General features: G+C 33.0%; 2 protein-coding genes across 3 annotated transcripts; both read right to left on the bottom strand.

Annotated features, from left to right (window-relative positions):
* Positions 1-2,297: 2,297 nt before the first annotated feature.
* Positions 2,298-25,532, bottom strand: fuss (fussel). Its single transcript, XM_968082.4, has 5 exons — positions 25,282-25,532; positions 25,077-25,218; positions 21,332-22,179; positions 3,115-3,289; positions 2,298-2,776 (listed from the first exon to the last, which is right to left on the bottom strand). Exons 1-5 carry the CDS (start codon positions 25,354-25,356, stop codon positions 2,646-2,648), a joined length of 1,371 nt encoding a protein of 456 aa, XP_973175.1. The 5' UTR covers positions 25,357-25,532; the 3' UTR covers positions 2,298-2,645.
* On the bottom strand, positions 6,888-11,121 carry LOC107397419 (uncharacterized). 2 transcript variants are annotated; one of them, XM_064359346.1, is made up of 4 exons: positions 11,009-11,121; positions 9,734-10,953; positions 7,157-7,928; positions 6,888-7,099 (listed from the first exon to the last, which is right to left on the bottom strand). In XM_064359346.1, the coding sequence occupies exon 2, from the start codon at positions 10,855-10,857 to the stop codon at positions 9,736-9,738; it is 1,122 nt and encodes a 373-aa protein (XP_064215416.1). In that variant the 5' UTR covers positions 10,858-10,953; positions 11,009-11,121; the 3' UTR covers positions 6,888-7,099; positions 7,157-7,928; positions 9,734-9,735. The 2 variants fall into 2 exon arrangements, with proteins under 2 accessions (XP_064215416.1, XP_064215417.1); XM_064359347.1 differs by having other exon boundaries at positions 9,734-11,038.
* Positions 25,533-25,885: the final 353 nt, after the last annotated feature.

Genomic DNA, 25,885 nt, shown 5'->3' with positions numbered 1-25,885 from the left:
GTTTCTATTGGAAATAATAAAGCAGTGATTGATAATTTGACACAAAAGGCTTTATTTTTTGTTCTTGTGTGTTTTTTTGCTTATATTTTTATGTTTAAGTTTCAAAATTAAAAAATTATAATAATTATTAAAAAAAATAGAAGGTGTCTACTAAAAGTAGTGGTTCAAAACACAAAAACCAGCGTTTGCAATTAAATATTTTATTTTTATTCTCTATGCATATGACCTTTTAAAAATTTTTTTACCCTTTCTTATTATTTGAGGCATTTTACTTGAAGCAGACAACCAAAAAAAAATTTACAACCTAAGATTCGGTCATATTCGGAATAATTGGTTTTCTAGAAAGAATGATTGTTAATCTAAATACATAATGATTTTTTATATGAGACTTATTTTTGACTTATATTCTTATAACTAATGCACAACAAGATATTTAAAGTTGGGCTTTTGTTTAGAAAATTTACTGTTCTTTTTAATGCTGAAATTATTTTTGGAATTTGAATTTTTTGTACAAAACTAGAAGTGAAGTTTCAAATCCAAATTTTAGTAACTTGGACAACTTTTTCTACTATTTTTATTTTAAAAAATAGCTTATAATATAAAGATTTTACACTATAATTCGCAAAATAAAATTTCTATCCGTTTAGGAGATGCAGTATTTATTGCAGTATGTGATCGGCCGGTGTACGCAAGAAATTACGCGCTTTTGTATACATTACAACTTATTATATAAATCTTCGAAACACATTTTAGATTTTAGTTATTTACTTTAAGCTTTTTTTGAAATAAAAATAATTGAGAAAAATTTTGGAATTGAAACTTCGTTTCCGAAAAGAAATTTAATTCTCATATCGAATTTTAAAGTTAAAAAACAATAGTGAATTTTCTATATAAAGCACTATTTTAAATATTTTGTTATTCTCAATATGTTATGCTTAATATTTGGTCAATTTTTAAAAGTAATAACTTTTTAAATAAGTCACTCAGAAAAAAATTCATACCTTTTAGGAGAACAACTGCAACGTGATTTCAAATTGTTGCATTTTTTTTCGTTGCTCGCTTCACGTAAAATGGCCCATAGTTAAAATTAATTAAATTAAAAAAATATGAAAATATTAATCAATTGGAACTTTATTATTTCTAGTATTATTCCAAAATAATGGTGCTTGAATAAAGTTTCGAGCAAAAATTCTTAAGTGGTTGCTATCACCAAAATTATGTTTACTTAAATTTTTCTTTATACTTAATTAACAATTTTGGAAATTAATGGCATTTTTTTAAACAAAACATTTTAGCATCGCTCCTTCTAAAATAACATAAACAATAATTTATTGTGACAATAAATATAGCTCATAAATGCAAAAATATATAAAATAAAAAAAATTATAATTAAAAAACTGTTGGGATATTGGCGATTTTCTTAAAGCCAATCGATGTCTCGGATTATTTTACATAAGATAAAATCAAAGTAGTTCTACTTTTTCGAATAATTTAAATTAAAAAAAAAATAAATACTTAAATTTTATAGATTTTTATTTGCTCTTTACGATGAAACAAACCGTTTTGCTCTGTCCTATAATAGCTTTGCCGCAATTGTTCCATTTTTCGACGAAATTTTTGTCGATTTGCGGTACTCAGAGCATTTATCATGCAATAACCAAATGAAGCTCACTGTTTTTGGAAAGCCCATTTAAAAAAAAAAATCATCGTTGTCCGACTAATAGTTTTCTCGCAAATTGTTCATAAAAACAAAAATAGGTAACTGTAAAAAACTATTAGGAATTTGCCGATTTTTTTAAACCAATCGATTTCTTGGATCATTTTACATATAAAATATTTATAAAGTAATTTTAAATATAACGAATTGTCGATAAATTCTGAAATAAATTCGGTAGGATAAAGAAAAACAATAAGTATTTAAATGCAAACACTGAATTCTGTGCGTTTATTAGTTCTTGAAATATAGTAAAAATATACTTAAAGCAGGCTCACCTTGTATACATACTCATTTAACAAATTTTACGGAAAAAAATTATAAAACAGTCACCCCTTATAAAATAAGACAAGAACAAAAAAAGTATTTAGTGCGTAGTTTCCATTGATTTATTTTGTTTTATTGTTTTCTTTATCTTTTATTTAATAAACAAAAGTCGGTTGACTTTAACAAAAACTAAAATTGACGTTATTCCAAAAAACAACGTTATAAATGTTGCTATTTTACGAAAATAAATACAGCTTGTTCAAAGTGTTTTTTTTATAAATCGTGTGCGTAACGTTTTTTTAAATAATACACAGTGTTTATTTGTTTATTCGCTTTAATTTCGGTACTGCTGTAACAGTTAGGTAAAGAGGTTCTACTGTATTGATATTTCGTGCCTGATGACTTCTATATCTAGTAAATACAGATATGCTATTGATAAGTCCTATTTCTACAAATGTTACAGTTATTATTACTTTAATTCAATTTGCTACCATGTTTCTGCTTCTGACCGCTAGCAGAACACCAAAATTGTAACAGAACAAAACATGATAGAAATGTGTACTAGCCAGCTTGTGCTAAGTATTTCGATCGGTAAAATGGTCAGTAAGCTAAATGGAGTCTAACTGGATATTGCACTTGTCATCTACTGCGAGTGATTGAAAAATTAGGTGATCTTATTAGTATTTTCGGGAGCAGGGTAGATAGTGTTGTGGTTGATACAAGTGGAGCAGTCAATGTTCGGTTTGATTCCTATTGCGACCCCGACGGGATTTCGCAGCAGGGAGTTCGTCTCATCTGAAAAAATGCAAAATTCGGGTTAATGATCGCGAAATTAAGGCAATGGAGTACTTAGGAGTAAATCTGCGCTTGTAAGTAAATTTAAATATCTCGTTTCCACGAAGGCGCACTACCAATTGATTTAAAGCTTTATTCATGCAAAGTGTGTGCTTACACGATTTGATTACACTTTAGTAATTAACGGAAATCCGTTTAATGAATACGCTGTGAAGTTAACTTACACCTCTCCATTCAACAACGCATTAAATACTGCAATATTCGGTTGAAAAGCATCCAATTTATTCCGGCGTGTATAGCAATCAGATCTATTCAAGTGCCTAGAGGTGCATTTTTACCTGAGTCTATGACGAAATGCCTGTGCAGATCCTGTCTGTAGAGGAAGTTCGTCCTGTCTGTGCCGTCGAAGGAGAGCCGGGAGAGGTTCCAGATGCGCTGCGAGATCGCCGTCATTTCGTCGCGTTGTGGCGTAGGAACGATGTCCGGATTCGCAAAAGTCTCACTCGGCGGGGTCTAAAACCAATCCCCGTGAGATAGTTAAAAAACTGCGAACTTTCGAAGATTTAAAATGCAAACTGTTAACCCAATTAAAAGTTGAATGTAAATAATCGAACGCGCGCCCCGGAGGACTGAAAGGACGGAGGCCCGCGTAAATGTGGAGGTTTGAACGACTTAATTGTATAGATACATGCAGATGCTCTAAAAGAATTCGCAAACATGGAAGATAATACAGTTCTTACAAGTAAATTAAAAGCCATTATAATGAATACGATTTCACAATGAGCTCCAGCGTTTGTTTAACTTAACAATAGATTAAAATTACTCGGCTTCTATAGCCACATGAATATTTAAATATTCGAGTCGGATATAGACAATGCTAGTATTGAATTTACAGAATGCATACAACGTTCAAACTGACGTTGCTCCTGGCACCCAACACAAAAATAATACGATTAACCCCTACGAACTAAATTAATACTTTAAACTCGGGAAGACTCCATTCAAAACACACATTCCGCCGGCTATTGATTTAAATAATGTCAACGCGCTATCGAGACACATAAAATCACGAACTTAAACAAATGTTACCTATTATATCATTTCAAACGGCATTAACATGAAATTCTGTTACGAACATTTTCAATTATGTATTATCAGTCACGCCAATCGAATCTGAAGGACTGGAAAAATTCAACAATGGGTTAGTGTGCTCTTCACGCGCTTAATCAATAAATATAAAGTGACAAATATGATTGCTTTCACATTCCATTTACAGAAAATAACAATCAAAAATGAAGCCACAACCTGGCCTTATTTGTCCATATTTTTTCATATCTATCTAAATGCATTCTTTACTAATCTAACTATGCTTTGGTTCGATCAAATCTTGAATATAGTTGTGTAGAATTAAATATTATTTTTTATTGATGTATGCTGATGATGCCTCCATTACTAATATTAGCACAAATATAGAAAATTTAAAAGATTTGACGAAAGTTTCATTGAATAAAGCGGAAGATTGGTACAATGGCACCAGTTTAAAGATAAATCGAGATAAAACTCAACAACTAATAATATCTAAAAAAATTAAAAACAAAAAGATCAATAGTATAAAGCTCCTGGGAATTTACATAGATAATAGACTCAACTAGTCTCACCACGTAGATGCCCTTACCTCTAAGCTTGCCACTTATGTGTTTTTATTTAATAAATTAAAAAAATCAGTACACGTCAACACACTGTTAATAGCATACCATGCCCCTAGTCCAGTCTCAAATAGCATACGGAGTAACTTTTTGGGGAAACTGTGGACATTCCATAAAAATTTTATAATGCAGAAAAAAAATATGCGCATCATTGCAATGCTCACTGTCGGCCAGTATTCAAGATGTATCTGCCTCTTCCATGTTTATTTATATTGTACACAGTTGTAGAAATACATAAAATCAGAAATAAATTTCCTTTATAGTCGTATACACATGATTATAATACTAGATCATCCAATCTAATGAAACTTCCGTATTGGCGTTTGGAAACTAGTAAAAAAATACACTTGACGTGAAAATTTATAATAAACTTCCCAACAGCATAAAAAATTTGACCGCAATAAAATTTAAGTATATTATTAAAAAATGTCTGTTACACTTTTGTTTTTATTCATTAGAAGAATATATGAATACGCCTTTAGAAAATTTTTTCTTACACTGATATTTCCTATCTTGTGTTATGTATTAAAATGTAAATTATTGTTTTATACTCTTTCTTTCCTTTTTCTAACGAGCTACACTGTATGTTTATATTTTTGTATTTAAGTAGCAAATAAAGATTATTATTATTATTATCCCTAGTATTGACATTTTGTCAGATTATTTATCGGTAATGTCTGTACATAAACGTCAACTCTTCATACACTTTGTTTTTTATATAGTGAAATCTCCCTTAACGGACACCTCTTAACAACGGACATTTTTGAAAGCTATGTTAACATTTCCACCTCCCATTTGTGTATACCTCTCTAGAACGTACAATGTACAATGATTTCCCATCGGTGTCCGTTGTTGAGAGATTTTACTGTATAAGCTAAAGTGGATTTCAAATAGTGCCTGATATTTTAAAATCCACTTCAATCTTCCCAAAATAGACATCTCTTCTTTGTTTACAAAAATAAGCATAATTATTTCTACAATTCTCCTTTGAACAGCTCCTTTGTGCCCTTGGCGTTTAATAAATTATTATTATTATTGTTATTATATTATTACTATAATTATTATTATTGTTATTATTATTACTAGCGCTCAAAATAGAAAAAAATATATGGTAAAACTTGTTGAGCCATAATCACAACAGCTATGTGGTTACAATTTTTTTAGCCTATTTATTATTACCTTTTCTAATCAGTTTTTTTAAAAATTGTTAAAGTAAATTTGATCCACAAATCGTGATGATGTTCTCTGATGTTTGCGTCATTGAAAGCTTCCATTCCAACTATAAGTCATGGGTCTAAATTGATTAAGTCGGGCAACAAATATTGCTTTCACATTTTTTTTACACAAAATGCTAGTCATCGTAAAAAAATCAGGTGTAACTCGAAGTTACAAGCTGTGATCCCTATAATTAATTGTTTTTAAAAGCTTTTATTTAACTTGCTTTGTTGTCTGTCTGTCTGTTTCATATTTTTGAAGCCAAATTTGCAAAGGTTCCCGTTGTCCAAATGAATAGAAATTTTGCATATTTACTTAATCTGCCTGACAATACAATCCTATGTGGTTGAATACCCCCCTAAAGGAGTCGCTATTTTTTTAATTCATTTATCTTGGACGATAGATTATAGACACAGAACAGAAGTTAGGATGTTCTTCTAATGCTAACAGCTGTTTTCTATCACATACCACTAAACAAGTTTGCACAAATCAGCAAAATAATGGTGTTAGGCGAAACTAAATCTTAGAGAAAAAGACGTTTAAAATAAGTAAAGACTATAAAGCAATAATTAAAAAATAAAAAAAAATATTTTGTTTAGCAATAAAGCTTTTATTTAAAAGATGCACTGAAAAGTAAAAAATAATGTTTTTTTATCAGAGGAGAACACTTTTACTTAGAAATTAGGATTTTAAAATATATAAAAGCTTTGGGAACGGTCATAACAATACAGCATTACAGATTTAATTAAACAGTCAAACGAGAACTTACCGAAGTTCGACTATAATTGTCCTAGCAGCCTCATCCGAAGAGATAACTTACAGGTAGTTTCACTTGTATCTAGGAATGACCACAAATTTTAAAGAACTCTGCGTTACCGACTCCTACTGGGCTCTATCCAATCCTCTGCTGCTAACGTCATTAAGTTGGAAGAACAAGTCACAACCGACCTATATACGGGGTTTCAAATTTGGGATGGGTGGGAGTTATCTCTTCGGATGAGGCTGCTAGGACAATTATAGTCGAACTTCGGTAAGTTCTCGTTTGACTGTTTAATTGTCCAGCGCAGCCTCATCCTCAAGATAACTTACAGGTAGAAGTTTAAAGAGAAAGGTTGTGACAACGTAGAAAAGGGGCCCAATAACATCAAAAGTTTATTTGAGCGTCTACATTGTAAAATTAAAGATAAACAAAACATATATTCTTTTAATAACGAAAAGGAAAAAAGGCACATGACTCATTGCATAATTGCCTTGGCAAAATCGGTCTCTGCAGCTAGAGGCAGATTGTAGGTTTTGGCAAAAGTTTGTGACTTTTCGGACCAACCTGCAGTCTTATGGATTACATCCAATGAAATGCCTTTGCGTAAAGCTGCAGATGATGACGCATGTCTAGTTGAATGAGCTGAGAAAATACTAGTATTAATTCCAGCCATAGATAATGTGTTTTTAATCCATTTACTTAATGTTTGTTTATTAGCTTCTTTATGAGGTGATTTTATTGTCAGGAACAGAGAGTCAACATCTTTACGAATCTGAGCAGTCCTCTGGATATAGTCTGATAAGGTTAGAGCAGCACAAATTCCAGGTTGTTCGTTAAAGAAAGGGATTTGAAGGCACGGTTCGTTTTTTGTCACTAAAGACGTTTTAATGTTTTCTGTTATTCGGATCTGAATTTTGGTATCCATCTTAAGAATATTTGATAATTTAATCAAGGATAGTGTTTGAACACGATGTCCAGTGATCAGTGCTAACAGCGTGATCAATTTGTACGTGAGTTTTTGCAATGAAAGGTTGGTATTAGGAAACCAGTTATTCAAAAAATCTAAGACCTTACTGGGATCCCAAGTAAACTCGTATTTGCGACGTACCGGGCGAAGTCGCGCTATTCCCTTCAAAAATCGTTTTATGTAAATATTAGTTCCAATATCAGGAATGATTAAAGATAAAGCTGAGCGATGGGAATTAAACGTCCCATAACTATAATTTTTTGAGGTAAATATGTCCTGCAAAAATTGTAGTACCTCATTGGAAGTAGCAGTATAAGGACATAGATTGAACTTTGAACAGAAAAGCCACCAGCTGCTGTATGTGCAGTCATACTGCTTTAAAGTCCCGGTCGACAAAGACTGCAACATTATGGGGATTGATTGTTCGGGTATTTTTCTTCTGAGAAAAACTTCCCTGACAAAAGTGCGGCAACCAGGGTAAGCCTCAGAGGGTGTTGTTCGTAACTATAAGGAGAAGAAAGCAGATGAGGATTTGCTTCTAAATTTAAAGGGGCTTGAACCAGCAATTTAGATAGTAAGGGATACCATGGCTGCGATGGCCATTTGGGAACAATTACTATCCCCACTGCTTTATCACATATGATTTTGTTTAAAACTCTTAAAATGAGACTGAATGGCGGAAAAGCATAAAAGTAATAATCACTCCAAGAAATAGTAAACGAATCAGTTGCAATAGATCCAGGATCGCGTTTCCAAGACACATATGTGTCACATTTGGTGTTATAAAAGGAAGCAAATAGATCAATTTCAGGTTGACCAAATTTATTTACCACTTTGGCAAATGCCTCTTGTGATAGTGACCACTCTGTTTCTACAGGCAACTTTCGAGATTCCTTGTCTGCTATATCATTACATTCTGAACGAATGTACGAGGCCTGTAACCATAAGTTACGATGTTCGCACCACTGCCAAATGTCACGAGCAAGAGAACTTAATTTTGGATATTGTACACTACCCATTTTATTTATATACGACAAAGCTGTAGTGTTATCAGTACGAATAAGAATATTCAGATTCGAACAATTTCTCGCAAAACATCTTAGTCCATGAAAGATTGCTAAAAGTTCTAAAAAATTAATATGTTCCTGCTGTAAGTCCATTGGCCAGTTGCCACTAGCAGATGTGCCCTTACAGTGTGCTCCCCACCCTGTCAAAGAACTATCCGTAAATATTTCTAAATGAAATTGATCATTCCTTATTCTGTTCTTAGATGAAGGAATCGTGTTAGTCCACCAATCGAGATCCTTCAAAGACTGGATGGAAAGCTGCATATATGATTCATAGTTGCCATTAGAGTTGCTTAAGGCAAGGAATTTATCCCGTTCGAGATGTTTGGTGTATAACCAGCCATATGTCACTGCCGGACAAGCAGATGTTAAAGTACCTAAAAGTTGGGCCATTTTCCTAATTTTTAATTTCTTACAAACTTTAATCTGTAAAATTGTCTGTAAAATAGCTTGCTTCTTGTCATGCGGTAATTCTACTGTTAGTTCACTTGAGTTAAACAAAAAACCTAGAAATTTGCAATTTGTGTTTGGAATTATGCAACTTTTATCTTCATTAATAATGAATCCTAAAGATTTTAGTAAAGATAATACCAGGTGAGTATTTCTTAGGCCAACTTTATAGTTTTCTGATAAAATTAAAAAATCGTCTAAATAGTTCACACAAAAAACTCCCTCCATACGTAACCAGTTTACAACTGGTTTGATAATTTTTGTGAAAACATAGGGAGCAATCGACAATCCAAAGGGCATGCAAACAAACTCAAATAGGTGATTTCTAAATTCAAACCTAAGATATTTCCTAGAGTTTTCGTCAATAGAAATAAGAAAATAAGCATTTTTCAAATCAATGGATGTCATAACCCAGTTCTTTTTTATGAGTTTGGTAACTGTTCGCATATCCTCCATCTTAAAATGGGGAGGATCCAAGTGTTTATTTAAATTTTTTAAATTCAAGATAAAGCGGTTCTTGCCATTCGATTTTTTGACCAAGAAATAATTTGATATAAATTGGTCAGTGCAAGGGTGACACTTACGAATCACTCCTTCACCTAAAAGTGCATCTATGGCAACCGACATTTCATCCATTTCCTCCTTGTTTAATTTCGCAGGAGATGGTGGTCGATTCTGAATTGGCTCGCTTACAAAATGGATTTTAAAAGATTTAACCCATTCAAGAACTTTGTGATTATTAGTGATTTTTCGCCATTCAGTCCTGAAGTACGACAATCTACCTGCTATTACCTCTAACGTTTGTTGGGGCGTGAGGGACTGCGACTCCGGTAATTTTTGTAACTCTGATACGGTCGAGGATCTCGCCCTTTTTGTTTCAGGTCCCTCGTTGACCGAAACGAGCTCCTCGAGTTTAAAGACCTGGAGGTGGATGGGTAATTAGTTGTTCCTCCCCCCCCTCTTTTTTGACTGATTTTAGGGGTTTTTACTATTAATTTATCTGGTACCGCTTTGAGGTCCTGACTTGACTTCTGTAAAGTCTTTGCAGATTTAATGCGTTCACTTAAGTCCTCTCCAAACAGAAAGTGACCTGGTGTATCTTTCTGGATTATGTCCTTCATAGACTTATTAAGATTTTGAGCAATGTTGGCTCTTCTAGATCGGGACATATTAAAGAAAAGATCTGTCAAAATTTTTCCGGAATCTATCAACAATTTCAATAATTCCTCATTTCGGGAACCACTCTCCTTCAGAAGAAGGGTCAAAGCTTCACCTAGTGAGGTGAGACCGACGCCCAATTGAGATTGAGCTAAACGTTGATACTTATCCTTCTTGATTTGTATATCGGCTAATGCAGGTAGAATTTCAGGGTTGATTTCTGGTGCTTTGAGTAATTCGCAATTGATTGGTGTTTGGTATTTCCCCAATAATGCTGTTTTTACCTGAGCATCCAAACCTCGTGTGAGGTTATAGTTCCAACGCACAGTTAGTGCTTCATGAAGGTGAATCTCCTCAGATTTTTCTGATGGGTCATCCCCTAACAAGGCTAAAACCTCTTTTTCGAGGTCGGGTTCCAAGCAAACAAGTACATCAGCGGTCTCAGGCTCGCCACCGTTGGTTGGCAGAGAAATAGGGGTCGGGCATCGAGAAAATGTGCCGCGATCAAACCCTTCTGACTCCTTGCTGCTGTGAAGAGGACTTGTTCTTTCCCCACGTTCATGTGTATGACGTGGAGAAAGAGTTGTGGAACGACTACGCCTGGTATGATGTTTCCGGGCGTGACGAGATTTGCGAACTTTTCGTTCCAAATGGCGTAAACGCCTTTCGAGGTCGGATTTGTCTCGACGGCTTCGTCTATGAGCGTCCGTGCTGGAGACAGAACTAGATCGAGAGGAAGATCTGTGCGATTTTCCCATTTTCACACTATGAGTGCATAACGTGATCTAACCTCCAAATTTTTTCAGTACCGATATCTATAAACCGAGTACTTACTGCAACCTAAATGTCTATGACTGTAAAAATAGACCTAAAGCAACTAGGAGAGAAAGAAATTGAACGATATTTTACCTTTTATAAGGGGAAACCGAACAAAAATTGGCGACGCGTGGTCAATTTCCAAGCACAAGGAAACGAATGGCGTTAGCAGCAGAGGATTGGATAGAGCCCAGTAGGAGTCGGTAACGCAGAGTTCTTTAAAATTTGTGGTCATTCCTAGATACAAGTGAAACCATGGGGGTGAAAGTGGGATACGCGCATTGGCAACTCGAGAGTATAGGCGAGGGGGGCTTTGCACTCCCGGGGAGATGAAAAGGAACGACCAATGACGACTGCTTATTTTAAAACAAGCGCGTATTCATTAGGGATTTCATTAATTTGTATTTTTTGACGTAACAATGACATCTACGCTTGCGCTCAGATCGCTAAAAAGATCGCGCCGAAAATATCGCGCCAAAAGTGTTGTGTTTTGTCACTCATCGTTCAACGTGTTACCGGAAGTATGTAGCAATTATTTGTTTAATCGTTTAATCACAGCAAAAATTCTGATTACAGTACGTTAGTGAGTCAATTCCTGGTGTTGAGCACCGACCAAAAAGATAAGTATCTCTTCTTTTGCTAACATAACTTCATCTTTTTGATTGGTGTTTCTTTCTATTTTAAAGGCATTGGTCTCTGGGCTGGGGTGACGGATTTTTGATTTCTACTACTCAAGCGAACTTTAGTCATGGCTGGTTATCGCAAATATTCCTGCAAATACCCCGGATGCACCAGTGGTTATGTTCCCAACAAAGGACATGCCAACAAGCATTTCTTCACTTTCCCTAAGAATCCAAAGCTTCACGAATTGTGGAGGAATGCCTGCAAAATTGAGGATCCTGTAAGTTCAAAATTTTGGCGTTTATGTGAGGATCATTTTGAAAGTCGCGATTTTGTTAATGAGAGGAAGGATAAATTAAATCCACATGTAGTTCCAAAACCATGCGTTATGGCCCCACAAGAGGAGTTTGTTGAGGTTTCACAAACAAATCTTTCTGTTACAGAAGATAATTTTGTGGAAAATTCAATAAATCACCCATCTTGTATTTGCAATTTGCCTTCAACATCCAATGCCAGATGTTTTGCTCATGGACTTCCTCTTTTTACAAACAGTGAAGTAATAATAGGCAACAATACTGTTCAACAAGACCACAATTATTGTCAGGGAAATAATGCAATCACTGGGAGGTGCAAAAAATTTGCTTTTTTGAATGAAGGTGACAAAAATGGTATTTTAAACAAAATGAGACTTTCAAGGGCGGATTTAACATCAAGAGAAAAGCAAATGTATCACATTCATAGAAATGTCACTTCGCGCTTATCGAAGTTGCAAAAATTATTGCAACAAGAGAGGAGCAAAGTAAATACTCTGCAAGATTTATACAACTCTGGCAAATTTGAATTCATTGATGAAAACCTGAATTCTGTAACGAAGGAATTCATCAATTCACAACTCAGAAACGCGACCAAACCACCATCGGGGCGCAGGTGGAGTGAACAGGATAAAGCATTTGCTTTATCTGTTTACAAACGCAGCCCACGGTTGTATAAATATTTGCAAACTTATTTTCAATTGCCCTCCTCGCGGACCTTGAAAGCCATTTTATCTAAAATTCCATTTGGTCCTGGAATTAACGAGGCAATTTTGGGGCACTTGCAAGGAGAAGTCATCAAAATGAAAAGTCAAAATCGATTTTGCACTTTGATTATTGATGAAATATCCTTATCCCATGGATTTCATTATGAGGCCCACCAACAATTAATTAGTGGTTTTGAAGACTTGGGTTCTTTGGGGCGGACAAACAAGGCAGCCAACCACGCTCTTGTTTTCATGGTCCGAGGCATCAGAAAGCAATGGAAACAAGTAGTTGCTTATTATTTTACTGCTCATACGGTTTCTGCTGACAATTTAAAGGTTCTGATTAAAGAAATAATAGGTCGACTTCAGGAAATTGGCCTTGAAGTTGTTGCAACTGTTTGCGACCAAGGTCCAACAAATCAAAAAGCCTTGTCTCAGCTCTGTGCTGAACGACACCCCAGGCAAGGATCCTATTATTTCTTTGTCAACAACCGGCCAATTGTCACGATTTTTGATGTGCCGCATTTATTAAAGAACACCCGAAACTCGCTATTGCGATGCAAGCTTCAATTTGAACCACACAAATGTGCCAAATTCGAACACATCGAGGCCGTTTTCAATCTTGACCAGCAAAAACAATTTAAATCGTTGCCGAAATTAAAAAAAGAGTATTTCAATTTTAAGGATTCCTATGTGAAAATGAAAGTCAAAGTTGCTGCCGCCCAACTCAGCAGCTCAGTGGCTAGTGCAATTGAGACGTTCTCTGTTTTTACAGACAAATTGCCAGCCGACGCCATTTTCACGGCAGAATTTGTCAAAAAAATTGATGATTTGTTTGACTCTTTGAACGGTTCGCGAGTTTTTCCAACTGACTCAAAAAAGTACCGGTGTGCTTTGACAGATGAGTCGCCCCATTTGGCATTTTGGTCAAAATTGTTAACGGAGATGGGCCATTGGAAACTAATAGATTTGAAAAATGGAACTGATTGTACCAATCAGTTTTCATTCGTCAAGGGTTGGCAGACGACAATCAGGTCTATTATTTTTTTATGGAATCACCTCAAAAACATCGATGGGTTTGATTTTTTGAACTTGAGGGGTCTAAACCAAGACCCCTTGGAGAATCTTTTCTGTAGTATTCGCCAGCACGGTGTTGCAAACACGAATCCCACATGCCACCAGTTCACAGCTGCCTTGAAAACCGTAGTTGTTAACAATTTGGTTTCACCAAAAGGCTGTGGTAATTGTGAGGATGACGAGTGCACGCCTTTGGAAAACTTGGGGAGATTATTGAACTTTTCAGGGAATGAGGAAAGAGAGCAGGAATCGCATCCAGAAATTTCAGTGGACTTTTCTACATTACAGCAACCAGACCTTTGCTGTGAAGACAGTCAAGGTTTGGCTTATGTTGCTGGCTATGTATTGAAGGAAATTGAGGTTCCTGATTGCGAAAACTGTCAGAATAAACTATATTCTGAGGAGCCGACAGAGCACCATCTCTTAGTCTCATTCAAGGAATTTGACGATAATCAGCGGCGACTGAAGTATGCTAGTGAACATGTAATGTGGCTTGTTCAAAACATTCATGACTGTTTATACAGTTTCCTTGATACCTATGCTCACCACGCAATGTTGGAAGACAGGTTCAAAGAAATTTATAAATCTCAGTTTGATTTTGGGCCAGCCTATTGCATGACTCACGACTGTGATAATTTAATATTAAATAGGTGTACCACCTTTTTAATATATAAATACACAAGAGACAAGCAGAAAGCAAAATCCGTTACCACCGGTCATATAGAAAAAATGAAAAAATTCCGAAGGCTGTGATTTGTAAATAGACTGTGATTTGTACATAGAAGGCTGTGATTTGTAGATATATATTTAAACAAGAAATGTATTTTTTTTTTAATTTATTTGTACATAGTTCTTTTGGAGGAAATATTTCTGTTTTAATTTATATAGTTTAAAATTGTTTGTTAAGTTTTTTGATGTTTTTTAGAATTCTCTATTTAGGTTATTTCAGAATTTACTTTTAAGTTTCTTATTTGCGCTCGAGTGTGTCAGTGCACTGCATGTACCTCCTCGTGGTCGTAGCGCGGGCAACTGTTTGCTGACAGACAAGGTAAAAGTCATTGCAAAGAAGGCCTTATTTTGTTTTAAGTCTGGAGCAGACAGGCAAAACATGCCAACACTGACTGATTCAATTTTTTGATAATTTTTGTATAATTAAGAAATAATACAATACTTTAATTTTTTGAAAAATTTAATTTGTTATGTTACTCAAGTGTGCAATAAAAATGTTAACAAAATCTGTGTTTTATTACCCCAAAACAACTTTTTTTGTAAGTTTCATTGCAAATTTTGTTTAAAATAAATATAAAATGTTTTCATTTCGTTTAAAATGAAAATATTTTTTTTTATTTTAAACAATTTGCAATAAAACTTGTAAGATAAAAATAATAAAAAACAGAATATAAAAGGAATTTATTCAAACGTGGCGCTTTACCGTGGTAGTAACGCACTTCAGCACCAGAGGCGCTGTATTCTCGTGTTGCCAGTGATTTACTAGGGAATTATCACTTCTTAACCTTTACTGTTCTGTGAGTGAAACTACCTGTAAGTTATCTTGAGGATGAGGCTGCGCTGGACAATTTCTTAAATTGAACACTGTTCCCAAAGCTTTTATAAATTTTAAAATCCTAATTTGTAAACAAACATATTCTCCTCTGATAGAAAAACATTATTTTTTATTTTTCAGTGCAACTTTTAAATAAGACTTTTTCCAAAAAAATATTTTTTTATTCTTTATTTACCTTCCATACAGAAAGTGGTTTTTATTTTTTTCTGCGTGAAACACCACCTTTGTCCTTATTTGTCAGTAGGATATAGTTATGACACAGTCCTTATTTACCACAAAAAATCTAAAATTTGCGAAAATTTGCTTTGATTAGAACACGGGCTAACTGTACTAAATGCCAATTTTTCTAATAAAAAGTGTATCATTCTCTCAGCGTCGTTTTATTAGTATTGTTTATATTGTCTTTCTGTTTTATTTTTGTTACAGATTCTTTTATTCACAAAACAAAAAACTAAATCTAAAAATTCGATGTTTAATTAAAAATAGTTTTCATAATTGTTTTCTGTATGGAATAGTAGAATTTCTTCGCGTTGAAGAACTTTTGTAAACAACAGTTATAATTTTATAATCTAAATTATTAGATCATGTGCAAATGTCTTTTGTTATTTAAGTAGGTTATTTATAAAAAAAAATTGCTAGTAATAGTCGTATATTATAAATTTTACATAAGCCCGGTGTAATATGGAATTGTTTTTAAATTTATTAAAGTTAATTTGATCCACAGAACTAAAAAAAGATCAAAAGCTGGACTAAATCACGACTGTTTTCATATTTGCTTTATGGTAAGCCTGTAAGCCCAACTGTGGGTTTAGCTGCTAAAAAGTGAGCTTTATTAAGAACTAATTTGATAATGCAACATCAAACAATGTAATGCGAGCTTTCGCTAAGGATCAAATCTATATTAAAACAACCACATAAGCTCAACGCTTGTAATGGATTACCAAACATAATCACTTTAATTAAAAGATTATGCCTGACATATCATTGTCTAATATAGTTAATTGAATTATCAATTGTTGTCAGTCGTTGGCAATTTTTGAATGAGTGAGTGGCTTTTTTCGAGAGTTTTGTTGAAAAGTAATCCTCGTAATTAGTTTCGTCATGTGATTAGCATGACATGCGATTTGTAAAAGTTTTTATAAATGCAATAATAAGTTGAATTGGGGTTCGTACGCTTAGTGAGCATGGTAACGCAGAGGATGCTCCCAGAGGTATTACAGTTACAGTCATTGGGGGATTACGAATATTGTATTATAGCTACTTCACAGAATGGCAAGGTCTCAAACGTGCGACTTTGCGACAAACACGATGCACATGAATTTGTTGCGTTATGAGCGATTTAGCGAAGCAATTTTAAAAATAGCCCATTCCAGTTCGAAATGTCACACGAGTTCGTTAAGTAAAAGTCACCTCCCCCTTGATTAGTCCGGTATTTAATTAAGTTTTCTCAATGCGATGGACATGGCGATGCTAAGTTTCAGTTAATTTCAGGCTTGAATAACGCGTACTTTAATTTTCGCGGGGTGCGGAAAAAAGGTCAACACTTGACATTTGAGAAATGTTCCAGGCAACCATTTAACTTGTTTATAGTTAAATATTCGAAGAGTTAAAAATACGTTCCTCGCGGGGGACTTGTGCCATTCAGATTATTACAATCCCACCCCTGAAATAATAAAATCCACGTTGTAACTACACAACCGTGCGGCGCTAGCTGCTGTATTTTGATAATATGAAATCTGTTGTCATTATTTTTAGGGGAAACGAGGCAAGACAAACATTTAAGTTGTTTCGGAATGAGCCTGTTATCTTGAAGTGTACGTGTCTTGCTTGTGATATAAAAAAGCAATCATGTACAAAATCAGCGTTGGTATCGACTGTTTGTATGTTTCCAGTGGGACACATTTGTCCGCTTGTTGCGAACTCCCTTAAGAACAAGAACTCATTTAACTTGGAATGTGTATTTATTTTATTAGTGTCGCAACTAATGGTGTATCACATTACTTTTTCAATTTTACAAATCTCTCCCGGTTTAAAATGTGAAATCGCGACTCTGACATTAAATAACTCAGCTTCAGAGAACTTCGGACAAGCGCACGCTAATCTAAGTTTTTAGCGACAACAAATTACTTAAGAGGGGAGCGACCCCGGAGTGCTAAATACGTCCAATGAATATTAAATGAGCGCTCAAAAAGTTAATTCGTTTTATTTGTTTTACTCGTAATTATTCCGAAACGGGGATTTGACAATCTTCACACCGAAGACGACCTTATTATCCCATCGAAAAATGGTGGATGCGCATCAATCATTTAAATAAAATTGTTTGAACTGAATGAATTCATTAAAAATGTGTAAGTGTAATATTTGTTTGAAACGTGATTCGTGGCACAATAAAACGGTTATGTGGGAGTCATACATAATTCAAATTGATCGACCGCTGATATAATCTAAATATTTCCACACGCGGCTATCGTTGGACGATTCAATAGCCACCTTAATTACCACCCTACAGATAAGTAGATCGTGCCCTGATAATAAATACGATCTCCACATTTAATCATTTTTCGGCCGAATTCTCTCGGAACGATTTAACACAAAAGCGCCAAGTCGAAGTGTACATAATCCTTTTAATTGTATTTACGTTTAGCCGAGTGATTATTTAAATATTAATTTAGTGGATACTTACAGATATTCAAATAAATAATTCAAATTTAATTTCGGAAAACACAAGCGTCATGAGGTGTTTACATTTAATCATTTTGAAAGGTTGCTCTGTGTGCGTTAAACATAAACACTTTAGTATTAAGTTACATTTGATTAAAAAGACCAACACATTAATCGAGGGAAAGGGTGGTACACATCAACACACCCTCGATGCTCTATTTATACGTGATAGAGACATAAAATATTTACTAACACCACGCTCTCTTAAACTTTCATTTACACAAAATTACCAAACGCTTTCACCACCGATCAGAAAGGCTTCTACAAAAATAAATCTTACCGCAGTCGAACTACTGCTGCGTTTTTTATTATTTTCGAAAAAAAACATTAATTTTTTATTGGATTTATTAATAATTATTGATTGATTCATTTTAGAGAAAAATGTAATAAAATTTTAAAAAAATAAAATTTATTTTTAATTCACCTTGCCTACCTATAATTCGACACCATTTAATATCGTTAATAGATGCGTAAAAAATAACTACAATAACTACTCATCTTCTAATATAAAGCACAATTTTAGGCACTTGGTATTTACAAAAAAGTTCTAAAATGGTTTTTCGTGTTTCATCAAACAAACTGGCGATTTATGACGATTTATGATTTGTACTAATCTGCGTTCTTCACTATAAACTATAACATTTATTTTAATCAAAAAGAAACTAAAAATCTATGGGTAATAATTTGGTATAGACAAATTTGTTGGGGAACAAAAAAATGCGAAACGCCAACCTATTTTAAAAACAAAAGGTTGACATCATTGTGGCAACTTTTCATTTGTTTCCAGGATGCGTTCATTTAAGTCAAAATAAGTCAAAAATCCTCAAACATCTTGCTCTTTGTATGTTTTGAAAAGTGTAATAAATAATATTCCAAACAAATCAAACAAAAACGAGTAAAAAATTAGTAGAAAATGTCAAAATTTACAATATTAAGAAAGTCCAGTTTTAACAACATAAACGTAAACTAAGAAAGATACTATAAATTTTGAGAAGATATATGTGGTAAAATTTCATTTCAAAGAAAAAGCCAAATATCAAAAAGTGAGACCTTCCTAATAAATATATAATATTATTCAGCCTTGCAGACTAAACATCAATAATATTCTCAAGTGGTGTAAAATGAATAGTTTAAACTTCAATGAATATTTCTAATTGTTTTATTATGTCTTACACAAATACAAAAAACTATTATGTATAACTATAATATTGATGGTCACACTTTACAAAGATAGATACATTTAAAAAAAAATTACAAACTCTCGTTTGTAAATCATATTACAAAGATTGTGAATAGATATTGTTTAAAACTTTAGAATTTATTTATTGCAATTGGAGAGAGTTTAACAACTTAAAAGCGTTAAAAGCGTTATTTTTTGCCCTTGTACGTTCTAAGTTAAAATATTGTGCGATTATTTGGTCACCTTTATACGCTATACATATAAATCGTATTAAATCTGTACAAAGAAAATTTTTGAACTTGTTATTTCGTTTAAAACTTACCCTGAGACACGATGCGACCAATTAAAGCTGTCAATTCTTTAGAAATCAGAAGAGTTATCTTAAGTATCGCATTCTTACATAAATGACTAAACAATAAGACAGATTGCATTAATTTGGTAAATAAGATAACATTTCTGGTTCCTATAATTAACTTACGATATTCCATGACTTTTTGTATTCATTGTAATACTCATGTTTTTTTAAGATCGCCGTTGTATGTAATGTGCAAAAATTTTAACAAAATTAGCAGTAGTTGTAATATTCATTTTCGGTTTTTTAATTTCATAAAATGGCTGGTATTTCAAATTTTTGAAGCTTAAGTTAATTTAATGATATGCGAAATTCAAAAAATTATCTGTTTTTTTGGTTCTCTTTTTACTGTTGTATTGTTTCTAGTTTTTAGTTTAAATACAATACGTTAATTTAATTTTATTTTATTTTCTGTAATTATTGGGTGATTCACCTAATGAAAATAAATAAATAAATAATAATAATAATAATAATAATAATAATAATAATAATAATAATAATAATAATAATAATAATAATAATAATAATAATAATAATAATAATAATAATAATAATAATAATAATAATAATAATAGTAGTAATAATAATAATAATAATAACAATAACAAGTTCTGCCAAACAAACGAGCATCATAGTAAGATGTATGATCTGAACCAGGTTGCGTTTTTTACTATTATATTTATTTTGAGTAAAGAAAAACCAAGAATTTTTCGAAAAGTGTTTAAAAAATGAGCAGTTTTAGAACAAAAAATTAAAAACGACAAGTTAATTTTATAATTGCGCCAAATGTTTGGCCAAAAAGTTGACACCATCATTTTTTTTTATATTTTTTTAAATACCTGAAAATTTTGCTTTTTATGTTGTGAAAAATATAATAAATACAAGATGAGTTGATAAAAGTATTTTTTCTAAATCTCTAAAAATTATAACAATCACACAGAAATCGGCGTTTGCAGTCAAATACCACATATTTTTCACTAGAATTTCACTACAATTCCTTACTCCAAAATTAATTAATTAGTTGGTATTAAGCCGCTGCACAAATAAATATTATTTCCAATGTTAACAAATAAGATATTTGCCGAAAATACGTAAAAAAATTAGGGTTAATCGCGAAAAATAATTAATTAAATAATTTCAATCGAAGGTATTTTGGAATTGGCGATATTTACTTACATATTTTTTGCAGCAGACATCTTTCAAGCAACGTTTATTATTAATAGATTCACGTTTCACCGTTAGGTACTTTAATTTCACGTAATTTTTTGTTGAGAAAGCACACATTTATCTTGGTTTTATAATTTATTAGACCGATCTTTTGCTACCTTTTTCTTAAAGGAGGGGCTACTTCAGGGCAATTTAGTAACCCCCCCCCCCAAAAAAAATGTGGTGAATCGTCGGTCCAATAAATTATAAAACCAATGTTTATTATTAATCTTTTTAATGAATTCTGCGTTATTGAGTAAAAAATCCTTTTAAGAGACTCACCTTATAAAGATTTCTATTAACTTTCGTGTGTCATCATCGCTAACAGTTATTATTTATTATACAAGAATTAATAATTAATAAATACAAAATTATTAAACTTGAGATAGTATGCGGTAAAATTTTATTTGGAATATTTTTTTAGTAACGTTTTCACGTGTTTTACTTTACCATCAGGACGATTTATAATTTAAATCACTATTAAATTTTGAGTAAAGGGTAAGAGGGACCAGAAAGTCGAAATTTTTGTACAAAACAAATCCAAAACGTCGCTACGTGTCAACATATCATTTGCACAGATTGAGAAATCTTTGATACTTGCACAATCAAAGGAGTTGGCAACGCAATTTTTATTCCGTCGGCGGCTCAAGACGAAGAAAAATATTTAAAAATCTTACCTTTTCCTCCTTCAAGTTCCAGTTGTTAGTGTCTGTCTTTTCGTCGGTAGTTTCAATATCCACTTCATCGTCACTTTCTTCTTCTTTTTGGGGCACAGTTCGCTCATTGACAGGTTGAACGGGCTTAAAAGCCGACTGATAACTCTTATCAATTGGAAAAAAAGGACTCTCATGTGGAAATAGAATAGAATTTCTTTTCAACCACGGAAAAGTGGAATAGGACGAAAACGCCAACGGCTTGTGATAAATAAAATCCATGGCGACCCTCGAAATGGGCAGGGCGATGTCCTGGCAATTCGGGATCCTGGGCGATGGGACAATGGGCTGGGGCTGCGCGTCGACCTTGGTCTGCTTCGAGGGCCGGTCCACCGAGGAGGCCAAGAGCCGCTTCCTGGTGCCCCCGTTGAACATCGCCTTGACGTCCTCCCACGCATGCGTCACCTCCTCGGGGGGGCTGCCGCTGAGCTTCATGTGCCGCCTCCAGGAGTTGAAGTTGGCGGCGTCGGGCTGCACGTACTTGTCGTTGGCGCTGAGACGGTGCGAGTGGAAGATGAACTTGTTGGGGGAGAAAAACAGGCCGCACACTGAACACTTGATGCACTTGGCGCGGGACGAGTTGTAGCGCGACGGCAAGAAGGAGCCCCGGCAGCCCCACGCACACTCGTGGTGCACGGCGAAGGCGAAGTCGTCGGGCAGCCGCGGGGGCGCGTTGTCCCCCAGGAAGCTCTTGCAGAGGCGCTCGGCCTCCCGACGGGTTATCATCCCGCAGCGCCGGGAGGACACGGGCATGGCCCCCGCCCGACGGAGGATCTCCAGCTGCACGGGGGTGCACTGCACGCAGGTTATGCCTAGGGGAAAACGCTCGGTCAGGGGCGGAGCACTGAAGCCCATTATTTACTGTATTTTCCGATTAATTTTTTTGCTAATGACATGATGATACAATTAACTACATTTTTTCAAAACTTTAAACCTGCTTATTTTTTCTACGGGAAGTTCTAATGTAATTATACTGTAAAATTTTGACTATTTCGTAATTTAAATTTTGATTTATTTTCTCACATTTTACAAATCAACAACCGGACCAGGTGCGTTGAAAAGCTAAAGAACCATATAATAAAATAATAAACTTATCGAAAAATCACGAAAAAATTCAAAGAAACTATATTATATGTGTTTTCTATGTTTTATCGTTTAGAAATGTACTGGTTTTGTAAATTTCCCGAAAAAAAATTACCCTTGGAAATGTATGATACTTGGGAATTTATTAAAATACTAATATTCCTAAATTTTCAAGCAGTTTGTTTCAATTGCTTTTAAAATAATATAAAAAGGGCAGCAGATAAATAATGCCTCTACCGTTGTATATTCAATTAATAGTTCAAATTAAATTGTAATAAAAATGATAAACTGTTAAACTCAAGACATAAAAAATTATTATTGGAAATGTTTATTTATACTATTTTATTTTATTTTTATTTTTGAATTTGATTTTATTTTATTTATTATAAAATTGACAATCGTCACGAAATAAATTTTTAAACTATTATCATCTTCGATATCAGATACATTCATAACCAATTTTTTAATCCTAAAAATTTTATTTTAATTTCATGTCTAAATTTAAATAAAACAAGAAACTAAAAAAACACATCAAAAAATATATTAATTGCTTTTAATTATATTTTTTAATTAGAATCAACGATAAATAATGACTGCAAAATAATTGTTATTCAATTTCTAAACTTGCTAGTTATACTTTAATTGTAAGAAGAATAATAAACAAAATGCAAAAATGCTAGAAAATATTCTTTTCTAAAAACACTTTTAAATCGTAGAGCAAATCTGAGTACAAAATTGAGAACAGCAGACAGGGACGTATCCATGTTGAAATTAAAATTTTCGAGAGAGCACTTCCAAAACATTTTAAAATGGTAAAAGTTAAGCTTTTGAATGAAACTTTTATTGTCGTTTTGTAAAAATATTCAAATAAATTTGTACTTTTTGTAAATTTTTACACAAAAAAATCTTACAATGCAAATTTTTATAGTTATAATTTTTTAAATAAAATACTATATTTTGTGCATTTTTGTGTATACACAGTTGTTAATCTTGTTTTTTTACTAGTAGATTTTGCTAAGTTTTTGAAATAATTGGATTTCATTGACAAAAACACACTCTTGTAAAAAATAAAAACCAAAAAAACTACAGTAAAAGATGTTTATCTACAGTTGTTTAAGTAAGTTTAAGTAATAAAAATGTCTGTACGCAAAAAAAGTTTTAAACATAAAATCAAAAATCCAATAATATTATAATAACATTTTATCAAATAATAATAATAATTTATTTTTTAATACATGTGCATTAAAAATAAAATCCGCCCTTAAAATCAGTGGAAAATTTGAAAAAAATCATGAAAAATTATTGTAAAGAATTAAACAAAGTAAAAACAAAGTAAATCAAAAAAAATCAGACGAAATCAGAGAAAATTATGATTAAATCAGCAGTAACTTTGAGGAAATTTTTATTATACTTTATACGTATTTTTTAATTTGAAATTGTTTTACAACTGCTGATAAATACAGTCAACTAAATGATGAAATATCGCCAAAATATTTGGTTTATCAGATAACCTTTTTTATTTGGTTGTCATTTTTGAGACTTTAATTTTATAATTACAAAAATTCCTTTCTTTCTTTCAAAAAAATCTAGACTCCTATTGCCCTTTTTCTCAACTAAATTATTTTTCTTAACAAATTAACGCGCACAAATGCGAAATTAAACGTTTTTTGCACTGCCACTACTAAAACATCGTATTCAGGTAAATAACTAGACAATAACTAACAGAAGTTTGATGAAACAATTTTTTAATTAACAAATAAATAAAAACTGTTGGTTAAATAACTAGAACTTACGATTTATTTATCGATGGTAAAACCAAACTTTAGAAATTTGATTTTAATTTCACTTTTGATTTTAAATCAAAAAATCAAATAAAATTATTACTGTTTAATTATTTTCTAAAAAAAAATCATAACAAAAGTGCCAGTAACTAACTAACGACTTATTTAATTTCTAAATCTGATAGTTAAAATTTAATAAAAGTAAAAAGCAAAACGCAAAAATACCAGAAACACTAAAAAATTATTTAAAATGATTTTTGTTTTTTTTTTAATTTTTGCTAGACGTACTTCTACAGTAGCCTAAAATGGCATTACGTCGGCATTAGTATTCTTTTTAATACTTTTTGATTAAAATTATTTAACAATTACTGACAGATACCGTCAACTAAATGATGATAACATTACCAGAAAATTTGGTTAGTTAAATACAGAGAGAATAGATGAAAATTGTTTTGTCGTAATAAAAATTAATATTTTTAGTATTAAAACACTCATTTTCACATTAATCTTCTTATTAAAACAATATAGTTTCATCAAAATGACAATCATTTATCTTTTTTTATTTTATTAAATCAAGAATTTTATTAATCGTCAAGAAATTAATTTCCAAGTTATTTTCGATATCGGGTCCTCACAACCAATGAAAATAGTTATGAAAATGTATTTTAATTCCACTTCTTAATTTAAATTAAAAAATTTAATTACGTATAAATTTACTTTATTAATAATTAATTAATTGTATAATTAAAAAATATTCACAAAAATGCGTGTTTAATTTTTAATTTTAATTTTTGTACCAGTGCTTGATTGCAAAAATTTGTCTTGTAAAGAGAGGTGGGACTTGCCTAGAGCAACGCGCCGATTGTGAATCTCATTGTAGCTGAATTGCTTCAAAAGTGTGTTGGAGATCTGTGCCAGACAGAGCCGTTCCTGATTTTCAATAACCAAACTAACAATCGGGATGCCATAAAGCACAATAGTCCCCACCTGAAACTTGCGATATCAGAAGCTGCCCAAAACGTTCCGTCCATCGGAAAAAATCCCACTTACGTGGTTCGGTTTGGGGTTCATTTCTTTTTTGGCGGAAAGTCCGGGCGAAGGTAGTCTTGGTTTCAGTGGGTCCATCACGTCACAAAACTGCCTTTTGAACTCGTCACCCTTGCTTAGAAATGCATAAATTCGGCAAAGACGCACAGAATCGCGATGTCACCGGAACGAGTGAATTCCCTGTGTCTGGTGCGGGTTTTAGGAAGGAAATGACTAAATTTGTTCCACGGTAAATCACCCTTTTGAAGCTCCGCCTTCGGGGTTGCGTTTACACTTCAGCCTCCGGTTTTATCCAATAGTAGGAGCACGCTCACATTGACAGACGAGAACAACCACCAACCCTTAATAATTGACCAATGACAAAGCCAACGCGGATAAAATATTCTTTAAAATATGAAACATAACTACTGCTTTCGCATTAATTTAACTTTACTGGCTTTGTTTTTACCGATGTCGCCTACGACGGACTCAAATCGTCACAGTAAATATGTCTAATCGGCTTTGTTACAATTCCATCTCGAAATTATTTATTTATTTTTGTGATTATTTAATTAGTTCAAAATATTATTACGACCCGTTTCATGTTTGAATAAAATATAAATTCTCC

Source organism: Tribolium castaneum, chromosome 10 (genome assembly GCF_031307605.1).
Source record: "Tribolium castaneum strain GA2 chromosome 10, icTriCast1.1, whole genome shotgun sequence".
Taxonomy (NCBI): domain Eukaryota; kingdom Metazoa; phylum Arthropoda; class Insecta; order Coleoptera; family Tenebrionidae; genus Tribolium; species Tribolium castaneum.
Note: the sequence above shows the minus strand (reverse complement) of the source record. Positions and strands in the feature narration are given on the sequence as shown.